Source organism: Mytilus californianus, unplaced genomic scaffold, assembly GCF_021869535.1.
Source record: "Mytilus californianus isolate M0D057914Y unplaced genomic scaffold, xbMytCali1.0.p SCAF_7, whole genome shotgun sequence".
NCBI classification, from domain to species: Eukaryota; Metazoa; Mollusca; class Bivalvia; order Mytilida; family Mytilidae; genus Mytilus; species Mytilus californianus.
In genome coordinates this window covers 95,849,471-95,869,964 of record NW_026262723.1, presented here as the reverse complement: position 1 = coordinate 95,869,964, position 20,494 = coordinate 95,849,471, and the positions used below count along the sequence as shown (strand labels likewise).

The 20,494-nt window shown below is 33.1% G+C and overlaps 1 protein-coding gene across 1 annotated transcript; it reads right to left on the bottom strand.

Moving 5' to 3' along the window:
* Nucleotides 1-277: 277 nt before the first annotated feature.
* LOC127708847 (uncharacterized) lies at nt 278-17,896 on the bottom strand. The gene is made up of 13 exons (XM_052214005.1): nt 17,729-17,896; nt 15,010-15,298; nt 13,980-14,076; nt 13,117-13,250; nt 12,763-12,828; nt 12,257-12,398; nt 11,718-11,878; nt 7,571-7,743; nt 7,292-7,402; nt 6,799-6,860; nt 5,692-5,751; nt 3,486-3,719; nt 278-1,540 (listed from the first exon to the last, which is right to left on the bottom strand). Exons 1-13 carry the CDS (start codon nt 17,776-17,778, stop codon nt 942-944), a joined length of 2,178 nt encoding a protein of 725 aa, XP_052069965.1. The 5' UTR covers nt 17,779-17,896; the 3' UTR covers nt 278-941.
* Nucleotides 17,897-20,494: the final 2,598 nt, after the last annotated feature.

The following is a 20,494-nucleotide window of genomic DNA, read 5'->3' as shown; positions in this document are numbered from 1 at the left end:
GCTCCAGTCATGCTCCAGTGATTCCCTATATAATCAACCAAATTTTTCCAAAAAAAGGGGGGCCCGGGCCCCCCTTGGATCCGCCTATGACTATGATTGGTAACAGTTACCGATTATCTACTGATGCATTATCTAAACAATGTTTGGACTCCTAATACATGATTATGTTTATTTGAACATCACCATAGATTTCGACATCTATGATTAAGATCTATGAAGTTTTCTGTAGACTGCAACAAATAACTATGTATTGTATTGACAGAAACTATAAAACAAATAATTTACAAAATTTTTTAATTTAAATTCTTTTCTTACATGTTGTGGTAAAACATGACCACTATAACAAAATAACAACAATTTGTGGTCAATGCCAGACCGGCTAAAAATGAGATGTTAAAAAAAATCCTTTTACTAGTGATCAACTAGTTGTTTCATTACATTTCTTACTTTTTTCACTTTGAATGGAATACTTACCTGATTATTTTATTTGTCTTCTTTTTTTTTTTATCACATAATTATGTCATACAGAGCAAAGACAATAAAACCATTTAACTAACTTATAAAACATGATAAAACACTCGTCTTACATTAATATGCAATAAACATTAAAAACAAATGAACATGGATTTATTTGCAAACTCAGCACTTTTTTATATCTTGGTAGTGCTAAATTTGACTGGACCCTATATCTTATGCACAGATGAGAAAATAACAAAAAGTTATTAACTGAACAGATGAATATTTCATAAAATCATAAAAGGCATTACTATGAATAAATGAGTATTTAAGAATATTTTGTACACTTTGTTTGGTTTCAGTAAATTTCTGTCAGTTGATAACAGATTTGCATGTAGAGAATGAAATGATATGGGACTTACATGAAATTTACAATAAATAAAGTTACATTGCAACATTGAGATAAAATTAAGAGACTAAGAGATTTACACTGGTGGAGGAGGGGGTATTTTGGGAGGATTACCAGCTGGTAGTGGAGGTTGAGAAGAAGTGTTCCACTGATTACCCCATTGCTGATTGTATTGTCCACTGTAACCATTATTATAGCCGTTCATTTGGCCTTGTTGACCGTCATGTTGTGGATGACGTAAATTATAATGTCCTCCTCCCTCTTGTGTTTGATTATAACTTCCACCAGACTGGTTATAACCACCACTTGTATTTCCAAATCCTTTCTGTCCTCCACTAGTATTTCCGAATCCTTTTTGTGCTCCAGTAGTATTTCCAAATCCTTTTGTTGCTCCAGTAGTATTTCCAAATCCTTTTTGTCCTCCAGAAGTATTTCCGAATCCTTTTTGCCCCCCACTACTGAATCCACTACTGCGATTTGCTCCTCCATAACCAGATCCCCCAGAGCTGGCCCCATACCCTGAACGACCCCCTGCACCTCCACCAGATCCATATGAACCACCCTTATTCCCAAACCCACCCCCACGACCCCCTCTACTTGAATCACGGTCACCAAAACGTCCTCCTCCTCCTCTCCTGTCGTCCCTGCCGCCTCCTCTACTATAACGATTACGACCTGAAAAAGAAATTCAAAATTTTGAGAATGGTAAACATAAGAAAAAAATTTAATGCAATTTCAGCAGACCAAGGAAATATTCAAATAATGACTGACAAGGCAATTATCCTTATTAATCGAGTTTGATTTTAGAATACTGCAAAGGAATCTGGGATTACTTATTTCAGGAAAATATGCACATAACGTTCTGTGTATTTTCCAAGAATGATCATATTGACTGATTTTCAACAAGTTTAATTTTCTTGTTTAACAGGGTTGGAATTTGAAAACTGAATTTTGAATAAATTTCCCTTCACATAAATAGTAATACATGCACATTGTGTAGTATTTTTACAGTTGTTACTGCCTCAATGTGGCATGTTCTTCAAGCTAATGAATCTTAAATTGATGGGTCTCTTCCAATAATAAATGTTAATTGATTCCCACCTCCCCTTCATTCCATATTCCCCAATGTATGTTTTAAACCATTGAAAAAGTACATAGTCAAAGACTTTTGCAGAACCCCCAAAAAGTCTAGTATACCCCATTATCCACTAAACTGGAGGATTGATTGTGGCCAAAATTTCAAAGCATATTAATGACGACTTAACAGGTGGAAAATGCATCAGCATTCATTTAAATCATTTAAAATTTCAGCGGTTAGTTGAGGGCTATTTTAATTTTCTCACATTATGAGATGAGTGTGTGATTAATTTAGAAATGAATTACTTTATATGTTACAAGCAGCTTATTAATTTTCTACTTAAAATCATTTACTTGAAATCTGGATAATTAAATAGTATAAAGAAATGTCAGCAATGGTGAAATTTAAAATTTTCTTGGTCTGCAGTACAAATAAAAAAACAACTGATGGTCAAAATACTTACAAGAAGAAAATATGGAAGCATCTAGAAGTCAACAAAGGCCCTTCACCAAAACAATGGTTCTGTGATCAGGCCTAATTAAAGCAAAAAGAAACAAATTTTAATGCTCCATAAATTAAAAAATTTGGAACAAACTTTTTCTGACCATCAACTGTCTATTATAAATAATTCATTTTTTTGCTTATACTTTGGGCTATTCCATTACAAAAATAGATGTGGGAGGGAAGGACAGGGACTTCAGAATTCTCCAGACTTTCTTTGAATAATTTTGCATACATTAAATGGACCTACATACAGAATGACTTACCCTCAATGTCAAAAAAATAAAAATTCCCTTTCTAACCCCTTCCCCCAAACCATTTTAATAGAATAGCCCTTATCAATGACGATGTTCCCTAATTTTCAATGTTTGTGAAAGCTCTGCTGTTTTATCTCCATAATTCTAAATATCCACCTTCATACACCTGCAAATATCTATCATTAAAATGCAAAAACAAATATCATAGAAATTAATTCTGCATGAATTTTTCCATATTCATCTCAAAAATAACCATCATGCAAACAAAGTTAACTTTGGAGCTACTGTTCACAAATGATACCTTTATAAGCAATGGATGTGAAAATGCATCACAATGTAGTATGCACTCGCATTAAGCTCAATTCCAAATTTCAGCAAGACCTGATAAAAAGTATCAAGAAAATTTTACACAGGGTAATTATGTGTTTGAATTTATAAGCATTTCATAAACAGGAAGTGCTTGAGCAATGATTTTAAAAAAATGCATCACACAATTAAACATCCTCACATGAAGTATGATGCCAAATTTCCTAAGCTATAATTTGCAGTTCTTGAAAAAAGTGGGACAAAATTTCATTGGAAGGACTGAATACTCATGGCTAGTATCCCCTCTCCATTCTGGGCAGGGCTATAATGAACAATGATGAAGTAACTTAATTTCTGTTATGCCCTTTCACAAGCATGCTTCGCCAACCCTTTAATACCATTAAAAGCTGAATGAGTCATGTCTCTTCAAATGTATGTTGCATCTTTATTACACAAAACATTTTGCCTAGATGTTTACCTTTTCCTAGGAATCTAGCACTTTCTCCAAGTTGCACAAGTTTTGGATTGACTTGTTGATTGGCTTCACGTAGTACATTAATCAAATCTACAGCCTGTTTACAGTTATTTTGTGTGAAGAATGTGTATGCTGTTCCTGTATTGTTTGCACGAGCTGTTCTGCCTATTCTATGAACATAGTCTTCTGATGAATTTGGATAATCAAAGTTTATCACAAATTTGATATCTTCTACATCTGTATGTCCCAAATGTGATCAAAGCACAAAAGTGACAAAAAAATAAAACATAAATACAAATAAGTACTAGCACATAACTGATATAATACTGTAAATGAATATAAATTAGTTGTATTAAAGTATTACAATCAAGTCATTTAATCAAGTCTGGTTACATGGCATTTATTTACTGATAAAACATGCATACTCCCAATTATTATTTTAATGAAGAAATAGGAACTGTCATGCTGTTTTCATTCTAACCCTGGGTCTCAAGTATTTTAATGAAATGATACGTGACTTACCTTGTTACATATACATACCATAGATACCTGCAATCAGAATACCTTAAACCCAAGGAACTTCCAACAGAAAACAACATGAGACAAGTGGGAGCATGCAATACTGCACTTTGCTTTTTCGACTGATGTTTCATGCACTCCTTTTCCATGTGAATGCTGCATCAACACATATCCTTCTCTCTCCTTAAACCCATCACATATTTATTTGTATGTCACTTGCCAAAACCTACATTCTCTTTCAAATTTAAATGTCAACATCCACAAATAGTATAAACTTTGCAGTCATATACATATCCACAATTAGTATAACTTTGCAGTGGTATAAATACATTCATAATTGATATTAAACCTTTATATTACAAAATACTTAACTTTGAATTGCACAATAAAATTTCATAGATTACAAGATGACAATAAAAAACAATCAACTGCTAATATATACTAATGCAATACAAAATATTTAGAATTGAAGGGGAGGAAAGGGATTAATTTCACTTTTATTAGAGCTAAAGAATTGAAATAAAGGACAAAATATTTCATCCTTTCCTCCCCCCAATAATTTCAAGTTGTTTTACAATATTGCTCTCTGGCCAATGTAGACAAAAAAACTTAAAAGACAGAAGAAATATAATCAGGTCATGACTGGTACCTGCTTTGTCATAACGGAAGTACAATGCAACAATGTAAAAACATAAAAAATTAACTTGTTTTTGTCTTGCCAATCAAATAACATTTTATTCCAAATGTTCACTGTTGAGAGCTCAAAACTGCTTGACCCCCTAATTCAAAGATCTCTCTCTTTCTATAAATAAGACCTTTTGAATAAAGAAAGGCAGCAATTGTGATAAGATAAAAACTAATTTGTACATATACATGCATGTCTTATTTTTAAAGGAAGTATATGAAAAGAAAGGGATAGACATCTCATTATCACAAAAAATGTATTCGAGAGAGATACTGCAACAATTGTGGTATGCTGACAGATTGCAAAGTCTTAAAATAACAGATAAAAAAAATGGACCATTTAAATGATCGTCCGTTTACATTAGGCCATTTGTAACAGCCAGCTTGCTCTATTCCGTGTTTAACCTTCATAACTACTTCGTGTTTTGGCAAGTTTATATCTCCATACAAATACCTTCTCTGATTTGTTTACTGAGTCTTGAGGACATGTCTTGTAGAATCTACATTCCAAGCTGTATAGGAGTGCATTCCTTGAAGGGTTTGTGCATCTGCAGTTCGAATATATCCCGTTTTAAGTTATTTTCAGGTTTCTTCTTAAGTTTTTGAAAATGCACATTCCCTCCTTTTGCATCAGTCAGTTCCACGAAGCAAAGTCTATTTTTTTCCTCCTCGCCAGTACCAGACATTAGTCTATTAAAAAGTTATTTCCGTTAGATCAACATTGAAAGCTGATTCAGGAACTGTTCTTTTAAAAGAGCTAAGCTTCTATTCAAAAAGAAAAAACAAAATAATAAATCAGTATTATGAATAGAAATAATACACTTGTTGGAAAGTAACTGCAAAAACACCCAAAACTTGACAAAATGCTACAATTTGTTTGATCAAATGATCATCAATACTGGTTTAAACTTCAAAGTGACTGATCAGTTAACAGACAGCTGAATTCAGGAATAATTTCAACTTATTATATATACTTGGTGACTAGTGACAGTTTTTGTGTACAAACCTAGACCTCTGGACGCTACATCTGTGGCTATTAGAATTGGTGTTTTTCCTACTCTGAATTCTGAAATTAAATAACAAAATACAATGACATTATTGTATATACATGAACTCAGATAATTATTTAATATAACCATATCAAATGTAGTTTATTCTGACATAAACATATGAATATCAGTTAACATTTGTGAGGTAAGTTGACCTGACCATCCTGAGTTGTAAATCAGTCAAGAATATTTATTATCTAGCTTGCTTGTGGAATAATGAATAAAACTTATGTTTCAGTTTTATTTCCCTTAGTTTCTTTAATATTACTAAGTACATTTATTTCAACTTTCAAATTAAATGTGTTAAGATACATAAAAACTATGCCTTTGAAAAGTGCGATAAAGAGAAAAGGAGGTTGTAAATCTATATTAGTCCAAATAACACTCGACAGCACAATTCAAAACCATAAGTTAACATCAATGGCAGATTTGCTAAACTTGGAGTGACATCAGGACTTCTGAAACAAGAATGTGTCCATAGTACACGGATGCCCCACTCGCACTATCATTTCTATGTTCAGTGGACCTTGAAAGTGGGGACAAAAAACTAATTGGGCATAAAAATTAGAAAGATCATATCATAGTGAACATGTGTACTAAGTTCAAATTGATTGGACTTCCACTTCATCAAATACTACCTTGACCAAAAACTTTAACCTGAAGCAGGACAGACGGACGAACTGAGGCACAGACCGAAAAACATAATGCCCCTAGCTGGGGCATAAAAATCGTTTTTATACTGAACGAATGTGGTCAGTATGTTTTATTGGAATCATCCCAGTGCCTACTGGGTTAATTGTACCCTCAATCACTGTCAGGCTACTATCAGCAGCACTGACCCAAAGGCAGTAATCCCAGTGCCTACTGGGTTAATTGTACCCTCAACCACTGTCCGGCTACCACCAGCACAACTGACCAAATATAACAAATAACCCCTATTCCAAACAGATAATTGCAGTATCTTTTTCGACAATTTCTCAATTCATGCACATAGTTTAAGAAAGCCATCTGTTTCTTTAAATATCCAACTGGAAAGATTTAACTATTCATTATCTAAAACCTACCTTGTAGAACCCAATCTCTTTCTTGTTGATTCTTATCTCCATGTATACACATTACTGGCCAGCTGTAAGTAAAACATAAGTCTGATAATATGATTACATTTGTACAAAGAAAATAAGTCTTTCAGATAGACTAAACATTTTTTATTCTGAAATATAATTTTTAGTCAAACATATTTTTGAAAGAAACATTCTATGACAACACTTTTTTGTATATGATTACAGAAATTGTAAATAACCTAAATAAAAGTTTTTGTACGTTAAACTGCAAAAAAGCTTAACAGATTGTTAAGCTTTTCTAGGATCATATACCAAGAACTTGCTATAAACAACTAAAATGTGCAGAAAAATAAAAAATTGAAAATAAACTGAACAAAAGTTGTTAACTACTAAAAAGATGAAATAGCAACATTTAAAGAATTATTTTTTTTTACATTTTGCCATTGCTATTATTCTAATACAGCATTTTCTATTGTATTGACAATTAAATGCATACCCTTCTCTTCTCATTCGTCTGGTCAATTCATCAGCTCTTCTCTTTGTTTCTGTGAATACTATTGTTTTGTTTTCTTTTTCCTGCATAATTTCGTCTAATAATTTCATCAATCTAGAAAAATAATTTGTAAAGAAATATCATGACAAAATTAGCAAAACTATGATTTTATTTCCAAACAATGGGCATATTTTTTAACATGTCAATACTGCCAAGGAAACATATTCTGACAAGTTATGTAAATGAACTAGAAACAGGAAAGAAATATGTAATTATAATTACTTGTAGTCTTTTTCTGTTTCTGTACACACATCAATTATCTGGAGAATATTGTGATTGGCATGAATTTGAAGGGCTCCTATATTCATCATGATATTATCACTCAGGAATTCATCTGCTAGTGTTTTCACTTCTTTTGGCCAAGTAGCACTCCACATCAAAGTTTGTCTATCAGGCTACAAGAAAAAAAAAAACATGCTTCAGGTCAACTTTCTAATTTTTTTTTTATTTCACTGACCAGAATGCACAACACAAGACTGCACAACCAATAAAAATAGATAATGTAAAAAAGCTACACAATTGGATATATCAAACATTAGTATGGAGTGTGTGTGTGTACCTTTTACATTTTTTTAAGAACCTTATGCATTTGGAGGTTGCTATTTTAACTATGGTGCAGACATAAAAAGATTAATTCAGTGCATGTTTCCTTTAAATTCTTACTTTTAAACTTGTACTTTTATTAAGTTTGCAGAAATTCTGTTTTAACATACTGATAAGAGCCGATATTGATCATTTATAATTTTGTACAAAATAAATACAATGCAATAAGAATATTCCAGTGTCCTGCAATAAAGTAAATAAAATGCTTCGCTGGGCGCAGCTTGATACGACCGCAGAGGTCGAACCCTGAACAGTTGGGGCAAGTATGGACACAACATTCAAGCTTGATACAGCTCTGAATTTGGATTGTGATTAACAATTTGACACAGCATAGGTTCTGACACAGAAAGAATGTGGTCTAAGAACTTCAATTTTTTTAATTTACCTATTATGGTCCAATGTCCAAAATCAAAATGCATGGTTAGATTCAGCATATCAAAGAACCCCATGTATTCAATTTTTGTTGAAATCAAACAAAGTTTAATTTTGGACCCCGACTTGAACCAACTTGAAAACTGGTCCCATAATCAAAAATCTAAACACATGTTTAGATTCAGCATATCAAAGTACCCCAAGAATTCAATTTTTGTTAAAATCAAACTAAGTTTAATTTTGGACCCTTTGGACCTTAATGTAGACCAATTTAAAAAACGGGACCCAAAATTAAAAATCTAAAAACACGGTTAGATTTGGCAAATCAAAGAACCCCAATAATTCAATTTTTTGATGAAATCAAACAAAGTTTAATTTTGGACCCTTTTGACCTCAATATGAACCAATTTGATAGCGGGCCCACAAAATAAAAAATCTAAATACATGGTAAGATTCAGCATATCAAAGAACCCCATATATTCAATTTTTGTTGAAATCAAACAAAGTTTAATTTTGGGCCCCAATTTGGACCAACTTGAAAACTGGGCCAAAAATCTAAAATCTAAATACATGTTTAGATTCAGCATATCAAAGAACCCCATATATTCAATTTTTGTTGAAATCAAACAAAGTTTAATTTTGGACCCCAACTTGGACCAACTTGAAAACTGGGCCCATAATCAAAAATCTAAACACATGTTTAGATTCAGCATATCAAAGAACCCCAAAAATTCAATTTTTGTTAAAATCAAACTTAAGTTAAATTTTGGACCCTTTGGACCTTAATGTAGACCAATTTAAAAAACGGGACCCAAAATTAAAATTCTAAATACACGGTTAGATTTGGCATATCAAAGAACCCCAATAATTAAATTTTTGATGAAATCAAACAAAGTTTAATTTTGGACCCTTTTGACCTCAATATGAACCAATTTGATAGCGGGCCCACAAATAAAAAATATAAATACATGGTAAGATTCAGCATATCAAAGAACCCCATATATTCAATTTTTGTTGAAATCAAAGAAAGTTTAATTTTGGACCCCAATTTGGACCAACTTGAAAACTGGGCCAAAAATCTAAAAACATGTTTAGATTCAGCATATCAAAGAACCCCATATATTCAATTTTTGTTGAAATCAAACAAAGTTTAATTTTGGACCCCAACTTGGACCAACTTGAAAACTGGGCCCATAATCAAAAATCTAAACACATGTTTAGATTCAGCATATCAAAGAACCCCAAGAATTCAATTTTTGTTAAAATCAAACTAAGTTTAATTTTGGACCCTTTGGACCTTAATGTAGATCAATTTAAAAACGGGACCCAAAATTAAAAATCTAAATACACGGTTAGATTTGGCATATCAAAGAACCCCAATAATTCAATTTTTGATGAAATCAAACTAAGTTTAATTTTGGACCCTTTTGACCTTAATGTAGACCAATTTGAAAACGGAACCAAAAATTAAGAATCTAAATACACGGTTAGATTCGGCATATCAAAGAACCCCAATAATTCAATTTTTGATGAAATCAAACAAAGTTAAATTTTGGACCCTTTGGACCTCAATGTGGACCAATTTAAAAACGGGGCCCAAAATCCAAAAACTTAATACACGGTTAGATTCAGCATATTAAAGAACCCCAAGAATTCAAGAATAAAACCCCATTGAAATTGATCAAGAAATAAGCAATTTATATGAAGTATCTTCTTTTGCACAATACTGTGCAATTGAATATTTCTTGCTATTGTGCAATACTGTACAATTGACAATTTCTTGCTATTGCGCAATATTGTGCTATTGGATATTTCTTGCTATTGCGCAATACTGTGCAATTGAAGATTTCTTGCTATTGCGCAATACTGTGCAATTGAAGATTTCTTGCAATTGTGCAATACTGTGCAATTGAAAATTTCTTGCTATTGCACAATACTTATTATATAATAATTTACACATCCTGTTTGGTGTGTATCTCCTACCATATCATTATTATTTGCTTTTAAATATTAATCAGAAATAACCAATACAAAATGGAAAATTTTAAAAGAAAAAAAAAAGGAAAAAAAGAAAAAAAAAGAAAAAAAAAAAAATTCCCCCCCAAATTTTTTGAACCCCCTTATGATTCATCACCCCCAAACTCAATCCCAGCCTTTCCTTTGTGGTATGGTACCTTGCAGTACAATTTCAGAGAGATCCATACACTTGAACACAAGTTATTGTCTGGAAACTAGAAAAATGCTTATTTTTGGCCCCTTTTTGGCCCCCAATTCCTAAACGTTTCGGGCAATTACCCCCAAACTCAATTCCAGCTTTCCCTTTGTGATATGGAACCTTGTAGTACAATTTCAGAAATATCCAAACACTTACACACAAGTTATTGTCATGAAACTAGAAAAATGCTTGTTTTTTTCCCCTTTTTGGCCCCTAATTCCTAAAATTTTGAGGCAATTACCCCCAAAATCAATTACAGCCTTCCCTTTGTGATATGGAACCTTGTGGTACAATGTCAGAGAGATCCATACACTTACACACAAGTTATTGTCTGGAAGTTACAAAAATGCTTATTTTTGGCCCCTAATTCCTTAACTGTTGGTACCATAACCCCCAAAATCAATCCCCACCTTCCTTTCGTGGTATTGAACCTTATGGTAAAATTTCATGGAGATCCATTGACTTAAACTAAAGTTAGAGTGCGAAAACCAATGTGTCTTCGGACGACGCCGGACGACGACGACGACGCCAACGTCATACCAATATACGACCAAAAAATTTTCAATTTTTGCGGTCGTATAAAAATGGTTAAAATCATTCAAGGACATAGTTCCAATCTATGGTATCACATCTTCGCATAAATGGAACAAATTATTGTCACCAAACTCCCTTGAGGCATGTAATTTATGTAAATTTAACTGGAAATAAATGGGTAATGTGTCCACGGAACACAGATGATGCCCCCACTTGCATATCATATAAAGTTATAAAGGGACATAACTGAAGAACGGTAAAAGTGACGCTACCCAAATTTGTTATTGATCTGAGTTTTGTAGTAATAAGTATTGTGTACAAGTTTCATAACATTTGGTTGAGGCAAACTTAAGTTTGAGAACGGAAACGAAAAATTAAGCAATTTTTCCTTTTGTAAAGGGGCATAACTCTAGAATGATTAAAGCGACACCACCAAAATTCAAAACTTGATCTGTATTTTGTGGTGATAAGCATTGTGTATAAGTTTCATAACATTTGGTTAAGGCAAGCTAAAGTTAGAGAACGGAAACCAACTTTGGGACGTACGGACTGACAAGGGTAAAACTTGATGCCCCCTCCGCTACGCCCCGCCGTTAAAACAACACGATGATTGAAGATAAAATTACCATAGCATATACTACTTACTCTGATTTGTTCTACAATTTTTCTGATTTGTGGTTCAAATCCCATGTCCAACATTCTGTCAGCTTCATCTAGCACTAAGTATGTACATCTTTTCAATGTCGTTTTTTCTGCCTCCAGTAAATCTATTAATCTGCCTGGAGTGGCTATACATATTTCAGATCCTAAGAAAAAAAGCACATTGACAATATTCAAACATTTACTACAATAATAGTTGTCCAAGATTGTTTGCTACTGGATACATAACTAGAGTTGAATATTCTATTATTATTTTATTATGACAAATAACTATGAGAGGCATTACAAATGTTTTTGTTCTCCAAATTTGAACAACTTGGACCAAATCTGCTTGTTCATCATTTTTCAGAGTTCCAGCTCTATTAGCAACAATAATTCTAGATTTTTCTTAGATTTCTTCAAGGGATTTATCTTTTCTGTCAAAAAGTTAAAGATGACAAACAAAACAATTACAAGTCTAGGATTTGTGATTCAACATAAACAAATTAAGATTGACACTTGAACATAAAGTAATTATTACAAACCTCTTTCTAAATCTCGGATTTGTGGTCCTTTAGGAGATCCACCATACACACACACGTTTCTGATCCTTGATTGTCTTCCAAATTCGTTAGCAACTTCCTGTACTTGTTGGGCAAGTTCTCTTGTTGGCACTAAGACTAGAACCTGGGAAAAATTACTAAATGCATTAACAGGTAAACGAACCACTGACACTCAAGGAAAGATTGTTCCTGCCCGTCTCAAATTTGATTTATTTATTGGAATTGCATTCAGTGTACAACATGATCTGAATACTTTTCTACACATACAGTTACCACATTCCATCTTAAAGGATTTCTGTCAACTTTTCCAGGGATTGATAAATAGATTGTTTCCTAAAAAAATCCCAATATATCCTATATAAAGGTTGACTATGTAACCTCAAACTAACATATATTTTTATTGATCTACTACAAAATTGTTAATAATTCATGCTAGGATGAAGAAATTGAAAAACAAGACAAAAACCAATTCACAACAATAAACTTACAATTGGTCCATCTCCTCTCAGTAGATGTGGCTGATTCATTATGTGTACAATTGCAGGTAACATGAACTAAAAATAAAGTGAAATCTATCAAATTCAGTAGATAAAAAAATGGACTTGCTTTTGCTGTGCAGGTATAATTAGAAATGCATAGCTAGCCTTAGCAAAAATACCGATGGTCACACAATGCCAAGTAAATTTATACATTAGATTTGTTCTCAAAGAAAAGAAATATATCAAGACTGTATTAACAGTGTTTAATCATTTCTTTATCTTACAAATTTTCTTTCACTACTCTTCGATTTATTCAGATATTCATAATTAAAAGATGTTTTAACAATGTTAACTGTAACCTACCCCTGCTGTTTTTCCTGAACCAGTTTGTGCTATTCCAACCATATCTCTGCCCATCAGTGCTGCAGGCCACCCAACAGATTGTATAGCTGTTGGACTTACCCAATTTTGTCTTTGAATACTCTGCATAACATAATCTATTCAGCAAAAAAATTAATAATAACAATCACACATATAATAGCAAAATTAATATAATACAAAGTTAATGTTATCTACTTGCCCAAATTAATTTTGTTCTAAATAGGAAATTATTGGCCATTTTTTTCCAGTTGGGCCACCCTTAAAGTCAATGTTTGATGTTGCCTACCCATGCCTTGTAGGGTTGGGTAGGTAGGAAGGGATTTTTTTGGGCCAACAACACAAGTTACATTTTTAAGACAAGAAAACCACGTTAAGAGCACAAAAAAAACTTTAAAACATTATTTTTCCCCAGGAATAATCCTAAAACAATAACAATCAATCCATAATTATTCAACCTGTTTAAATAATCCATCATTACTGCATTTTCCTATTGTGACAAATTACAAGTGATACAGGAATTGATGAACCACCAAACTTCAACCCAGGTTTTCAGTGAGATTCATGCAGGTCAATATTTAGTTCAATGTATGTACATGTATCAGTCTGTAGAAAATTGTCTCAACTTTTCTTTCATTTGGCCACGTTACCTTATTTTCAAATTTTAATTGTGGTGGTTTTTTTCCTTGAGCATATCAGAAAGATTCTTGTGCCTCTTTGGTAATTTTATTTCAAAATTTAGTTTGATATTAGCAAAGACAATAGATCATGGTAAGAAAAAGCATAATCAATATTTTTAGCTTTAGCTTAATGCACTTAAACTTAACTGCTACAACATATGTAGTTACCTGGAAATCCTGCTTCGTCAAACTGTAATACTGGTTTAGGCAAATCATTTCCTTTAACTGAAATCTGCTTAGATTGGTAGTAGGTCATAATTTCATGCTGCAAATAAAAAAACACAAACTTCTAATGCCTGCGCTGAACCTTCCCAAATTCAATACATGTCTTTTATCAATTTGTCTATATATGCTAGACAAGGTAAAAATTGTATCAACAAATGTAGCTACACTTTTTTGTGTCAAGTTGACATTGCCCTTTAACACAAGGGATCTAGATGATGTGGTCACTAACTGAATAGGAATAAGTAACATGTTGATGATGAATTTTTTGTGTTTCAAGGAGGGGCTATACCTTAAAACAATTGCAGCAACTTCTCATATTCATGAATAACAAGCATTCTGAGAGTATTGCAAGGCAATACATAGTCCCCTACCGGTTAAAAATTAATTGTACTGGAACAATATGCTAACTTGATATATAACTTGTCGTGTAAACTGTATAACAAATATCAAGTCATTATCTTCAAGCATGATGACAAAAAGTGTGGAAAATTGATTATTTAATTGAATTTTCTAAGTCCAAGGACCACAACTCTGCACAAAATCATCAGACCGGAACAAAATTCGAATCTGATCTGTAACTTTTCATGATAAAACAATGTGCCAATTATTTTATCAATATCTTCAAACATGATGAAATAAAGTGCGGAAAACTGAATATTTGAGTGAATTTTCTAAGTCCGTGGACCATAACTCTGCACAAAATTATCAGACAGGAACAAAGTTCTAACTTGATCTGTAACTTGTCATGATAAAACAATATGCCAAATATCAAATCAATATCTTCAAGCACGAAGAAAAAAAGTGTGGAAAACTGATTTGTCGGACGGACAGATGGAGTGCAAACCAGAGTCCCCTTCGACTTCATTGGTAGGGGACAAATAATGAATCTACAGTAGTAGACAGGTAAAATAGAAAAAAAAAAAAAATCGGGAAAGTTTTAATTTCTTTTGAAACATCACATTCAGGAAAGTACCTGTTGTCGTGCAGAAACATTTGGGTGTTCTTTGTAGAAATTCTTCTCAAAGGTCATAAGGCGGCCCATGTCCCATTTAGGTTTATGTAGGTTCTGTCCTGGCTGATCATTTTTATTTCTCTGTCCTCCACCAAAACTTCCTCCACGTCCACCAAATCCCCCACCACCACCTCTTCCTCTGCCTCTACCACCATAGCCTCCCCCACCACGTCCACCACTACCTCCGTCTCTAAAGTTATGACTGGTTGACCCGAATGCTTTTGGGAGGTCACTTCCAAAGTCTCCATATCTGAATAAATAATATTTGCATTAATTTTAAAGATGTTGAGATTAAGATTTTGTACACACAGACTGTATTTAAATTTCATTCATCTATCTAGTTCCTGTCATGCCTTAAAACTTATGCCGGTGCGCAGGTATGTCTGCAAATTTTGTGGTGTAAACAGGGTCATATATTTTCAATTCCTTTAAATATAGCCATATTTACACCAAAAATCTTACTCTCGAGTAGACAAACCTGAAAAAATAAACTGTTGACACAGAGAGATGTCTCACCTGTCTGCATAAAATTCTGAATAAGACTATTTGATGGACAGCAACATTGCCAATTAATTCAAAGTCCCTGGACCAACTAGTGGGTAGGGCCTCAAAATGGTTGACAAACTGAGATGTACAGACAGCAATGTAACTTTATAGAAAATATTGTCAATTGTAAGTAGTTCCTATCAAACTAAATTATTCAGAAAACTTAACATTGAAAATTGTTTATTAATTGAAAGTCACTGGACCATGACCTAGGAGCAGGTCGTCAAACTGATATGTACTGATAGTAATGCAACTTTATACAAAATATCATTGATCTATCACAAGTAGTTCTTATCAAACTTGAAAGTCACTGAACCATTGCCTAGGGGGCAGGGCCTCAAAATAGTCGTCAAAGTGATATGTACTGATAGCAATGCAGCTTCACATAAAATATCATTGATCTATCACAAGTAGTTCCTATCAAACAAACTTAAGCAGAAAACTTGACATTGAAAATGGCTAGTTAATTCAAAGTCACTGGACCATGGCCTTAGGGGGCAGGGCCTCAAAATTGTCATCAAACTGATATGGCCTGATAGTAATGCAACTTCATACAAAATATCATTGATCTATCACAAGTAGTTCCTATCAAGCTAACTTAAGCAGAAAACTTAACAATTGTTGAAGCTGCAGCCGCAAAAGCAATCCCTATGTCTCGCTATCACAGGCAAGACAAAAACTAAGCCTTTTAAAGGGGCTCTAGCTACGAAATATATAAAAAATATAAAATACAATTTTTTTTGTTCAATCATTAATGAAAGTGAAATAATATATCGCTTTTAGCAGCCAGTATGGTTCAATTTTGTCAAAATAAGCTAAGAAACATTGAGGATGAATTATTCACTTGCAAGTGAATAATTCGACCTCATTGAATCCGTATTCATGTGAACTTCAATTTAACCCCTTGGCTAGAGATGGATACCACATGCATTGTGCGTGTTCAATTATTTAAAGGAAAAGAATGTCAACATTGAAAGTGAAACAAAGGTAAATCATTTGATTGAATGATTCGATCCACAAAAAATCATTCTTATACAGGTATAAACGATGATTAACATATATTTTTAATCTATAATATGAAATTAAACAGACCAAGAAAAATCATAATGCACGAGTCTGCTATCTATAATCGCTTATATGGCAATCGGAGGTTTTAGATTTTTTGATGTGCATTTTTTTCCAGTCTGCAGAAGATAGTAAAATAAACAAACACATGAGTTTCATTTGATATGGTCCACTCAGTTTAAATCACCTATTGTTTGCAGATGTCTAATGTCCATTTAAATTAATACTACTCAAAACATTTATTATACGAGGGGAGCTTCTCAAACCTCTTTCTCAACTAAGTTTATTTTGGCACCTTCTGCAGGAATGAAAAAAAAAATGAATAGCAAAATCCAGAAAAGTTTTCTTAAACATAAAATGCATTTAAAACTTAATTATCTAGTTTCCTGCCATGCCTTAAAACTTTTCCAGGTGCACAGGTTTGTCTACTCAAGAGTAAAATTTGTGGCCATATTAGCCAAAAGGTTATGTTGGACCTTAAAAGGAGGAAAATTCATAATATTTGGAACCATTTTTCTAAAGAGGGGTTCTCTTATTTTCAATAATAAAGAAGATTGAAGTCCATGAATATTCCAAAATTCATGGATATGTTTTGTCAATGTAAATCTTGATACTAATTAAGATGTATGGTTCTTGGGGAAAAGTTTCAGCAAATAATATATTTGCCCTTTTGGACATTTTATATCACTTGAAATTAACCTCTCCATACCTTGAGGAGTTATTCATAAACTGTTTAAACTTTCAACTGTAGCTGACAAATTTTTCATATATAACATGTTACAGTGTGAGGTTTGAACGTCCGGTTACCCGTGATCATGCACACCTGTCGTGACCGTTAAATTATAATTGTTCAATCGCGACTGGAAAAAAGACTAATCTTCGTCGGTCTAATAATTAGTTTCATCTTTTAATTTATGAATTTATAATAAAATTTAATACACCTTAAACGACTTTTTTTTTAAACAAATGTCTAATGCGTTCAAAAATTTATGCAAGGAACTACTTCTCATAAAATCTGAACAATAATCAGTCATTTTCTACAACTGAAAAAAGTAATATCTATATTTACCCTTTACGATCTGATCGCCCTGAATTGTGGTCTCTTCCTCTGTATGACATTGTCTGTATTTTGTTCTTCAAATTAGTTCTTAATGTTTTTCTTGTTTGCAGGTCTTCTTCCTCACTGTACGTCCGTTGTTCAATGGACACAAAAAGAACGCATGAGTGTCTGTCTGTATTAATACGCGTAAATTACGTCATTCATTTGTGGATTTGATGTACCATTAGGTAACCTCCCTCTTTCAAGAAAAAAATGGAACAAATCATTGTAACTTCTTTATTTGATATATTATATTATATTTCTTTATGTATGATTCATTGTAATTATTCTACTCCTTGTGGGCGCTTTTATTAGCAAATAAAGAATCTGTATCTGCATCTTTGATACAAATACAAATACAAGATGTTATTGGCACAAACTCATTAACAATAAATGGTTAAGACCTATTGCATATATTTAGTTATATTAATTGACATGATAGAATGAAAAGTTACATGTTAATTTATCATGATAGAATGAAAGTTACATATTGATATATCATATTATTTCACCATTCCTTATATTTAGACACTCTGATATGAAAGAGGAACTAATAATGCTGAGCTATTGTTTACCAATAGAGATATTTTTTGATATAGAGTTATTAAAAAAAGCTGAATCAAAATTAAATCATATCTAATATAGAGTTATCAAACTCATTAACTGTCTTAATATAAAGGAAACAAACAATATCGATCTGCACATATTCCAGACCGTAGCAATTTTCGACGTATGTACACACACACAGAGAGAGAGAGAGACGGGGGGTCTCTTCCTATATGAAGGTATATACATATGTGCCGCTGGAATGGGTCCCTTTTTTGATACGTTAGATATATCAATGGGGTGCAATTTTACCGAGGAAATATATCAATAGGTAGTAATTGACCAATTGTGATATATTTAGGTACTATATTTGAGCTGATAAATATATGAATGGGTTATGATTTCGCTGTGAAATATATGTATATTAGGTAGGGGTTTCACAATTATTCAATATATGAATGGGGGGTGTTTTTTAAATTCCAGCTGCACAACTGTACCCAAAATCCAATGTTGAGACCCCCTCCCCCGTGGAGAGAGAGAGAGAGAGATATTCGATCCGATTCAAGCCGGGCCCATGATCATGTGTTTATGTACAATAAAAAGTTTGTAATAATGCAGTAATGTTGGATAATGAGAAACCAACACATGCATTTAAATAGTCTCTGAAAAAAATATCTTCGATCTATACCTCTATGTTATATAAAGGTGTAGAGGTGTCATTTATTCAGAGACAGGTGCTTCTGGGTACCAACTGAAAAAAAATAAGTTTTTTTTATCTATAACAAACGGACTAAATTATCATTTGAATATAATGCAACTTAATATCATTCCTCGTGAAAACTGATAAGTGCACCGGATTCCACTCTTCTTTTGCTATTTTTGTCGCTGTCTCTCTAGCTATCTTCCCGTCGAGAAGTGGACTAATTTTGAGCGTAGAAACTCCAGCGTGATGAACAGCTAAAATCCAAGTATGCACAGTTAAAATGAAGTCTACATATTTACAGTTAAAATGTAAGTGGTCTAAATTAGTTGTAGAGTAGTGTCGACACGCTGGCAGCTTGAATGGCTTGTCGAAAATAATCAATGTTTATCGATGTTCCCTCGACTAGAACATGTTGCCACGTTTTGTTATAAAGAAATATCTCGACCCATTTGAGAGTATACTCACAAACACCGTTTTTTTAAAAACTTTTTAAGAAGTCGCTGGTGTGGCAACTTATCAAACTCCTTGAAAATATCAAGAAGTATTGCGTCAATTTGTTGGACATTCGATATAAAAAAAGAAGATGTGATATGATTGCCAATTCAATGAGACAACTCTCAAACGGAGACCAAGTGACATAGAAGTTAACAACTATAGGTCACCGTACGACCTTCAACAATGAGCAAAACCCATACCGTAAATTCAGCTATAAAAGGCCCCGAAATAACAAATGTTAAACAATTCAAACGAGAAAACTAACGGCCTGATTTATGTGCAAAACAATGAACGAAAAACAAATAGGATATAAAGCAACAAACGAAAACCACTGAATTACAGACTCCTGACTTAGCATACAAAATGTGGCGGGGATAAACATGTTTGCGGGCGCCCAACCCTCCCCTACCCTAGGACAGTAATGTAACAGCACAACATATGAACAACTATAAATATCAGTTGAAAAGGGTTTACTCATCAGATCGATACAAAACAGAAAAGCAAGTAACGAAAAACACAGACCGGACGTAGCAGGGTATTTATACATCCCCTAAACAAAAAAGACACTAAGTACAGATCTGAGAGTACTTGCAGTTACTGACATCTAGTCCAAAGCCAATAAACATTAATAAAAAAATCATGTATCTAAGACTTAAGTACAATCAGTACACATTCAACATCCAATGGATTTAGTCAAGGATTAGTTTACTATACAAATCCTTGATTTAGTGTAAAGACGTCATTAACAGTCCATGAAAAACACGACCTTGCGCAATGTCAAAATACAATCGACAGATTGGAAGTTAAAGATACCGGACGGTAATTTGCGGCACGATACTCTTGTTTCCCTTTTTGAACAGTGGCACAACATACAAGTCTAAATTGAAAACAACGTTCAAACCTATGATTGCGTTGGATAAAAACCGCAATTTGTATACGTGTGCATGAAAAACAATTTTTTTGGTAGAGGGGTCTAAATACAACACAAACAA

Coding starts and splice junctions, on each gene's coding strand:
- LOC127708847 (XM_052214005.1), bottom strand. CDS start 17,778: ATGTCATACAGAGGAAGAGACCACAATTCAGGGCGATCAGATCGTAAA. Junction 14,077..15,009: donor ATGTTTCTGCACGACAACAG/GTACTTTCCTGA, acceptor TTTTATTTGCAG/CATGAAATTATGACCTACTA. Junction 6,861..7,291: donor AGACGAATGAGAAGAGAAGG/GTATGCATTTAA, acceptor TTTTACTTACAG/CTGGCCAGTAATGTGTATAC.